Source organism: Amphiprion ocellaris, chromosome 4 (assembly GCF_022539595.1).
Source record: "Amphiprion ocellaris isolate individual 3 ecotype Okinawa chromosome 4, ASM2253959v1, whole genome shotgun sequence".
Taxonomy (NCBI): domain Eukaryota; kingdom Metazoa; phylum Chordata; class Actinopteri; family Pomacentridae; genus Amphiprion; species Amphiprion ocellaris.
In genome coordinates this window covers 21,819,173-21,828,330 of record NC_072769.1, presented here as the reverse complement: position 1 = coordinate 21,828,330, position 9,158 = coordinate 21,819,173, and the positions used below count along the sequence as shown (strand labels likewise).

The 9,158-nt window shown below is 40.0% G+C and overlaps 1 protein-coding gene across 2 annotated transcripts in view; it reads left to right on the top strand.

Annotated features, from left to right (window-relative positions):
• Positions 1-6,978: 6,978 nt before the first annotated feature.
• Positions 6,979-9,158, top strand: part of inpp4b (inositol polyphosphate-4-phosphatase type II B) — a 207,977-nt gene continuing 205,797 nt past the window's right edge. The window contains exon 1 of one of the 2 annotated variants that reach the window (XM_055010157.1): positions 6,979-7,302. In XM_055010157.1, coding sequence (XP_054866132.1) covers positions 7,149-7,302 — 154 coding nt within the window. In that variant the 5' untranslated portion in view covers positions 6,979-7,148. The remainder of the gene's footprint in view (positions 7,303-9,158) is intronic. The other variant, XM_055010158.1, reaches the window with a different exon arrangement.

Here is a 9,158-nt window from a genome sequence, read left to right as displayed (position 1 = left end):
ACTTTATTTTTTATAGACAATTTAAGCTTCATATTTGCAACATTTGAACTAGTAATATTCCCACAGTAACAGCTCTGGCTTGAGGCATAATGTTTTTGGGTTGTCCATCCGTCCATGCGTACGTCCTTTCAGCCTTACCCTTATTGTGAACATTATATCTCGAGAACAGCTCGAAGGAATTTCTCCAAGTTTGGCACAAATGTTGATTTGGACTTAAGGAAAAACTGATTAGATGTGATGGTCAGGGGTCACTGTTATCACAAAGCTTTCTGGCAGTTATCCAACAACGTAACTCAGGAACGGAGGGGGAGGTTGTGAATATATTTCACCTTCGGTCAAATCCTGAATTACTGACACTAATCTTCTGTACCCACCTATTAAATTGAAGTCTTCACTGCTGTCATTTTGAACAGAAATGGATATGAGCTGCAACTTCATTCGTTGGTGGAGGCATACAATTTGGTAATTCTAGTTAATATTATGTTCCATTAATAATAATTTTTCACAGGTGGAGGACTATGGATTTTGTCATAATCACCTGTATTTAAATGTCTTTAAGATGGGTTGCAATAAGCAACAGTAGCAACTACAGCATCTAAAACCCTGCTCAGTATATATATTGACATATCACTGTCGGTTTCAGCTCGACTGGAAAGAATGTGAAAGTATCCTTTAATCCTCTTTTCCTGTTAAATGTGCCATTAAAGTGTTGACCCAGTCTTACAGGATTGTTCATTCTGCCTTTTTAGCATTTCATTGGCAGTTATCGTTACAGTGTGATACTACTGTATCTGTGTACTTCTGCTTTGGTTTATCACTTTGTGTTCAGTGAGTAACATAGTAACAGAACAGTTGTTTCAAGTAGAAATTGAACCTGCAAGAGCAGCACTGTTTCATTATTCAACCGACATTTACCACGAGAAAGAACTCTATATACAGCACAATATATACACTACTGTTCAAAAGTTTGGGGTCACCCAGACAATTTCATGTTTTCCATGAAAACTCACACTTTTATTCATGTGCTAACATAATTGCACAACGGTTTTCTAATCATCAATTAGCCTTTCAACACCATTAGCTAACACAATGTAGCATTAGAACACAGGAGTGACGGTTGCTGGAAATGTTCCTCTGTACCTCCATGTAGATACTCCATTAAAAATCAGCTGTTTCCAGCTAGAACAGTCATTTACCACATTAACAATGTCTAGACTGTATTTATGATTCATTTAATGTTATCTTCATTGAAAAAAAACTGCTTTTCTTTTAAAAAATAAGGACATTTCTAAGTGACCGTGAACTTTTGAATGATAGTGTACATTGCCTTAAACTGGGAGATTTAAACTGATTCTCAGAGTTTTTGCATGCTCTTCCCCACTGAGTGCAATGTCTTCTTTCTTTGTTGAGTCATACATTTTTGGTGCAAACATGTTAAAATCAAAGAAAGGGCACTCAGCAGGGGTGGCTGTCTAGAAGGTGACTGCTTGAATGTTGTTATTAAACATTTGCCAAGGCATTTTTATTTGTATAGTGCATTTCATACACAGGAGTAGCTCAATGTGTTTTACACAGAAACAAAACAAAAAAAATCCTAAGAATTAAAACATACAATTTAAAATAAAATAAAACCTGATTATGAATGCAATAAAAACAAGAAAAGCACTCAGAGAGTGCAGCACCCCTCCAAGGCTGTTCATTCCCCCATATGACATTGTCAAAAATGCAGCATTTGTTTATTAGTTGTTATTGATCAGAAATCACGGCAACATAGAATGGTTCCATTTAATATAGATGTACCCACAAACAAAGTGGCCTTGTGCTGAGCACAGGCGTGTGTTATGCATGTGTACGTTATGTATGGATACTGAATCGCGTGACCTAAATATGTAACGGGTGATGGGAATTGATGGGACTCGGAAACACCCCCACAATTTAATCAAGTGTTCCTTGTATCATTTCTGACGGATAAGTCCCGATGAGTTCACAGCGGTGGATTTGTAGTAGGATCATAATCATGTGATCATCAGCAGGCAGCTGACGTAGTGTTCACTTGTCATGGTTACAGTGACGCCGTGCCGCTATGTCGCAATGATACAGAAATCTTTAACAAATCTGTGGAACCTGACTATAAACCACATCACTGCCAAACTTTAACCACTTCGTCCTTGTGTCATTTCTGACCTTCCTGAAAATTTCATCCAAATCCGTTAGTCCGATTCTGAGTAATGTTGTGAACAGACAGATGGAAACAGAATCATTTGCTTTAAAAATTATGGACAGAACAACCAGTGCAGATAAAAAATTAAAATGTCAGTGATTTAAAAGAGCTCACCCATGAGCTCATGAAAAAAGGAAAGTTTTTAACCTGGATTTGAAAATATGAATGTTTGGTGCTGGTCCCCTTGGTAGTTTGTTCCATTTGTGTGCAGCATAACAGCTAAATGCTGCTTCACTATGTTTGGTTTGAATTCTGGGCTCTACTATCTGACCTGAGTCTGTAGATCTCAGAACCCCCACTGGGTTTATGTTCCAGTAACATGTCATTAATGTATTCTGGACTTAAACCATTCAGTAACTTACAGACCAGTAGCAGAAATTTTAAATCTATTCTATGGCTGACTGGGAGCCAGTGTGACGTCTTTAGAACTGGACCGATGTGTTGGGATCTCTTTGTTCTGGTCAACACTTAAGCTGCAGCTGTTAAATGCTCCTTTGGAGGAGTCCAGTCAGAAGGCCGTCACATTAGTTGAGTCTACTGGAATAAACTTCTCCTGGTCTTCTGTGGGTGTGATCATGGATATGATTAATGCACGATAGATGTTAAAAACACACCAAAACAAACTGCAATCCCTGTACCAGCATGTATATAAATCAACAGAAATAATATTTCAAATGCTGGGATTTCATACACTGTTTAAGTGAGGCCAGAGCGGAGGCCAGTAATTATCAACCCTGCTCAGTCTGGCTACAATATGTACTTATACCATGGGAATGGGATGTCTCCCGCTGCGTCCTTTACTGCACTACGACTGTGTAACCCTGGCAGCGGCAGCATGCACCCCGAACTGTGAATCAAGCTATTGGCTTTCCTCAGTTAATACTGTGAAGGAGTGTATCTCAGATTCTAATGGGCCTCAAGTGCTATTGGAATGGGTAAATGTGAGGATCTATTCTCCGGGCTTTGGGGCCGAATAGCTAAAAAGGGCATGTTTATTTTCTTCTCCTCACCTCGGTGTACTTGTACTATTCACCATCTCTAGTGCATTGTCTATTGATTTTCTCCAGCCCCCTCTATCAGTCAGGCTTTAATAAGACAACACATGTCGCCTTTAAAAGAAACGTATTAGAATGTTAATGGATCACTCCACAGACCTCTTTGATTTTCGGCTGTGTTGTTTGCGTGTTCTGCACGCGCTCACACACAGTCGTTTTTGTGCGTACGTGTGCACCACCTCATTTTCATTTAAACAGAAGAAGCTAACATTCATCTTGATGGTTTACGAAGTAAAGGGAGTGGAAAACAAGGAGAACGTGGCGATAGAGGGATGAGGGGATGAGGATGGAGAGAATAGTAGAAAGTGAAGAAGAAACCTCCTTGTGCAGAGTGGATTCATCTTCTGTCTTATTGCGCCTGCAGGGACCCATTTATCTTCATTTAGGCTTTTGGCTCCAACCCCAACAAAGACCAGCCGCCTTAAGAAAGACATGAACTTCACATGGCTCTTTGTCCCTCGTGGCCTCTATCTATAGTTTGATTACGATTGCTGCTTTAAAGGCTGATCCTACGGTGCGAGCGAAGTTTTCAGAAAATCTGGAAAAAAAACATTGAATTTCAGCTGCTTAAATATGCAGCATGATAGGAAAAAATATGTAAAAATATGCTGTTTATAAATATGTAAAAAAAAAAAAATTCTCTTACAGTCCAGATAAGTATGATCAAAATCTGGGTTCTAGCACAATTTAATGCTTGTTATTGCTATTTAATGATGCAGAAACAATCAGTTATAACACATCAAATATATAATGCATGAAACATTTCAGTTGCAAGATTATCAGTGGATTAAATTGGAAAATCTGTTTATGTCCTGGATATTTTTCATCTTTATATACACTACCTTTCAAAAGTTTAGGGCCACCGAGACAATGTCATGTTTTCCATGAAAATTCACACTTTTATTCATGTGCTAACATAACTGCACAAGCGTTTTCTGATCATCAGTTAGCCTTTCAGCACCATTAGCTAACACAATGTAGCATTAGAACACAGGAGTGATGGTTTCTGGAAATGTTCCTCTGTACTCCTATGTAGATATTCCATAAAAAATCAGCCGTTTCCAGCTAGAATACTCATTTACCACATTCATAATGTGTAGACTGTATTTCTGATTGATTTAATGTTATCTTTATTGGAAAAACTGCTTTTCTTTCAAAAATAAGGAAATGTCTTATTCCACAAACTTTTGAACTGTAGTGTAGTTACATATAGCTACCTGTCTGGTGCTGCTTTCAAGCCTATACCAATTTTCATGTGTGTGCTTAAATAAATGGACAGTAGTTAATTCCAAAAGGGTACAAAATGAATCTAAAAGAACATGGAAGAATTACTAAAAGCACAGATCCAGGGTCTCAGTTTTCAGGGTGCCCCAGAGTCTCTGTTTGAACTCCGACGAATATTTCTTGTTGGAAATGCATAAAGTATGAAGAAACAAAGACACAACAAACCGACCTCGAAATGACAGCAAACAGATGCAACCACAAAGACGCAAAGCAAAAAAAAAACATCCTGACTCCTATTCACGAGGGGTGGAGTTAAAATCAACGTCCTCGTGCTGATTATATGCTGTAAAAGCAATCATGACTGAAATAAACACTCAACACAATGACTGAGCATTTTTGCCTTGAAGCAGATAACACTTTCACAAACATGACTTCTGAATTGCACAGCGGTAAGTAGCTGACAGGTGGCTCAGAGCAGGTAGACTGAGGTTGGCTCTGTCGGGTAAATGACAAACAGATTGTAATCTGCTTTGTGGAACCTAGCTAAGTGCTACATCCGTGTGGACCATTTGCCGTGTCTTGGAGCAGAGTTGTAGGTGAGCTGGTGTGCTCCAGCTTTAGTGGAAAGAGAAGCTGGGACTTCATAGATCTGCACATCCACAATATTTTTTATTAAAGAAAATCTTCTTAATATCCAACTTTGATGCACACAGTTTAGTTTTTAGGGTTTTATTCAACAACTGGAGAGACATTATAAATGTCTGTACACAGCAGTTCATTGTCCTCTTGTCCATCCCAGTCTGAAAATCTTAAAATACAGGCATTTTGTTGTCAATGAGATACAGAATGCAGAAATTGCACTATGGCTACACTACCATTCAAAAGTTTGGGGTCACTTAGAAATGTCCTTATTTTTGAAAGAAAAGCAGTTTTTTTTTAAAATGAAGACAGCATTAAATGAATCATAAATCCAGTCTAGACATTGTTAATGTAGTAAATGACTATTTTAGCTGGAAATGGCTGATTTTTAATAGAATATCTACATAGGGGTACAGAGGAACATTTCCAGCAACCATCACTCCTGTGTTCTAATGCTACATTGTGTTAGCTAATGGTGTTGAAAGGCTAATTGATGATTAGAAAACCCTTGTGCAGTTATGTTAGCACATGAATAAAAGTGAGAGTTTTCATGGAAAACACAAAATTGTCTGGGAGACCCCAAACTTTTGAAAGGTAGTGTACATATTTTTATTTCATTGTTTGACAGTGCTACAAACATTATGTATATTTCCACAATTCCCTCTCATGAAAGTAAACATTTTCTGTCATGCAATTAATTTGATGAGTTAAGTAGCAAGTGGTGCTACACACTTAAATAGTGGGTTGTATGAAAGGTCATTTTAACTACTTGCTTTAAACTATTTTTACTACAGTCTAGCAGTTGCTCTTCAACCCATTAGTTGATTTTTATTTTCAGCGTCATCTCTTCATAGTGATGCTACATGTCTTAGAACGCCATGAAATGAAATACTCTGTCGTTGTTTACCTCCTTTTGGATTTTCAGGCTGTTACTTTCTTTCCTTTATTGAGCCTTAGCTGAGATTACAGCACCCTCTCCATTCAGCAGGGTATAAATTAACATTGATCTCAGATATGGTCTTACCGTAGCACCGTGGCTTTGCTGGCCAAATAACTAACAGTAACCTTCTCACTGAGTCGAAGGAGAGGCAGGGAGGCAACAAATACAGACAGAGAGAAGATGAAATGAAAACAGCTGCATCATTCTGCCTCTGAATTTCTTCTTGCTAATTAAAACACAATCTTTCGCTACCTCATTTTCTAAGTATTTGCAGATGTACAGTCCAGATGTACACTGTGAAGCAGATCAATTTTGTCCAGACACCCGGATATACTCAATACTACTGGCAGTTTGTCTCTTTAACCTGTTGATTTAACACTGTGGGGAAGTTACAATGTGGGGTTATGCTCAGCTATCAAAAAAAACAAAACAAAAAAAAACCCCTCATACTCTGTGTTTTGTCTACCTTGTAACTTCTAAAACTGCATGCATCATGCTGTCTTCACTGTATGGAGCTCAACAGTCAGATGCTTGTTAATTGTTTCTCTGGAAGAAGGAAAGGAGAGAGGATGGTGGGGGGACAGATGTCAGAAATCAGAGGGAGCCCTGCTGTCATGTCTGGATGCAGCAGTGGCTGCGCAGTAAGGGGAGAGACGGGGGAGAGAGAGGGCAGAGTTGTGTCTTTCTGGCTGTATTGCGCTGTCCAGGTGCCCCACTGACAGCCCGAGATTGATGGATAGAGCTGTGTATCGCACCTAACATCAATTCTGTCCTGCTTTCTCTTTCATTCCGAGTCTCACTCCCTCATCACTCCTCCCTTCCCGTGTCTCTCTCTCTTGCTCACCTCTCTCTCTCTCCCTCCCCTCCTCCCTCCCTCCCTCCCTACCGTTGCTGCTCCAGGTCCCTCGCCGGTCCCTCTCTTCCATATTAGTTTCCAAAAGGCATCTTTAATGCTGACAGAGAGCACACTGTGAGGCAGCAAGAAAACGAGGCAAGCGGATCGCTATCTTTGTGACAGCTTTTCTGCTTGGCAGGCTGCGTGTGAGCTGGGAAGCTGGACTGGACTGTGATGTTTCGTGGAGGAGGAGGGAGAGGAGGTGGAGGAGCAGGAGGGAGAAGTGAGGGGCAAGCTGGACATATGGAGGACGGCACCCAGCATCTGGGACACTGCATGGTTGACATGAAGGAGCTGAGCGCCAACCCTGAAGGACTGAGCGCTGCCGGTGAGCTGACTGCACTGTGTTGTCTCTCTGTCTCTTAATCTGTCTCCTCTAACGTCTTCTCTCTGTCCGTCCTTCAACAGTGTAACTCTGTAACGAATTGTCTGCTGTGAGAACTGATTGTCTCCCGTATCTCAGTGGTTCTATAAATGTTTGCTCAGATAATGTCTAGCTTTTGTGCATTTTCCCTGTTTTCCCTGTAAATGTGTTCGCAAAGATTCTCTCTCTTGATAGCACACAGTGTGTGTGTGTGTGTGTGTGTGTGTGTGTGTGTGTGTGTGTGTGTGTGTGTGTGTGTGTGTGTGTGTGTGTGTGTGTGTGTGTGTGTATGCACGTGTGTGTGTGTTTGCGAGCAAATGCAAAGGGTGGAGGTACCAGCAAAAATATCAGGAGGTAAAAGAATTTTTAAGCAACATTACTGAACTACTTTATTCCATAAAACAGCCCCAGAAGCATTTTAATGGTGCACTGACATGTAAAAGGGAGAAAAGAACCTCTTTTCCATACCCCTAACCCACTACCACCCCTACTCCAAATGCATTTTCCGCTACAATGTCACTTCGTTGAGTGGATATGATCTCTTGGCAAAAGTCTTTAATAGTTTACACACTAATGCACTATATCACACACCAAAAACTGAGTCTTCAGCTATCTGTAAGAAGAACCTAGTTAGTCCTTATTTCAGTTCTTATGTCAGATTTCAAGAAGGCATTCAACTCAATTGTCAAAAACAAAATGTTCCACTGGCATTTGTAATCCCTCCACCTATTGTTGAAGCAATAAAAGTTGTGTACGTCAACACTTCTGCGGTAGCCAAGACTCCTGAGGGCAACACAGATCTCTTCTCCATAGACACTGGAGTACTTCAAGGAGACCCTCTAGCATCTTTCGTCGTCATCAGCTGCTTTGACTGTGCACTGAGGAATGCAATCTTGCCCTCTGACGGTCTGACCCTAAAGCATCATCAAAGCAGAAGACACTCTGAAGAAGTCAGAGTGTATATCTGCATCCAACAGTGTCATCCATAAACATCATCCTCCAACACCTTTTGCACTCATGCAGCCCCATGTCATTACACTTTCCGTGCTTCACTGCCAGAACTATGCACTCACTGTTTTCATCATGGTCAACAAACCTGATGGAGCTCATCTGAGCTAAACAAATTTGTCTTGGTCTCATATGCTCAAACAATGTGCTCTCAATATTCCTGAGGCTTCTTTTCATGCATTGTAGCAAAGTTTAATCATGCATTTTAGTGCTGAGGAGCGAGCAAGACATTTTTTCTTGAATGCCGTCTATAGAGGCTCATGTTATCCAGTGTCCTTGACACTGCCTGAGCTGTCACAGAAACTCCAATTTCTTTGATATCTCCTGTGTCTGAAGCACTTGCTCATCTATTTTCTGAGGTAGATTGTGAAGTAGCAGACTGTCAGTGGCAACTGCACCTCTGATTTTTTTGTACTATGGATCATTCTGTACCTCCTAATTAATGCTGCATTTTGTATTATCTTAACACAGTCTAGTGAGTATGTTCACAATCACCTCGTATTAAAGTTGGAAAGAACAGTGTCTGTGTGTTAGGAAATCAAATCAACAATATTTTAAAGTTAATATGCAAAATCAAGAAATCAGTTCAGTGACAGAATTCAAGTGTCTTGGAGTTGTATTTGACCCTCAACTTAAATTTAATCTCCATGTAAAGAAGATATCAAAAACAGTTAAAAGAAATATGAACTGCTTTAAGTTAATCAGAAATTGTATTTTGAACCAGGCAGCCCTGCTGTACATGCACACTATGATCTTCTCCCATGTCTCATACTGTCTGACAGTTTTGGCTCAAGCAGTCCCATCTGCAATAA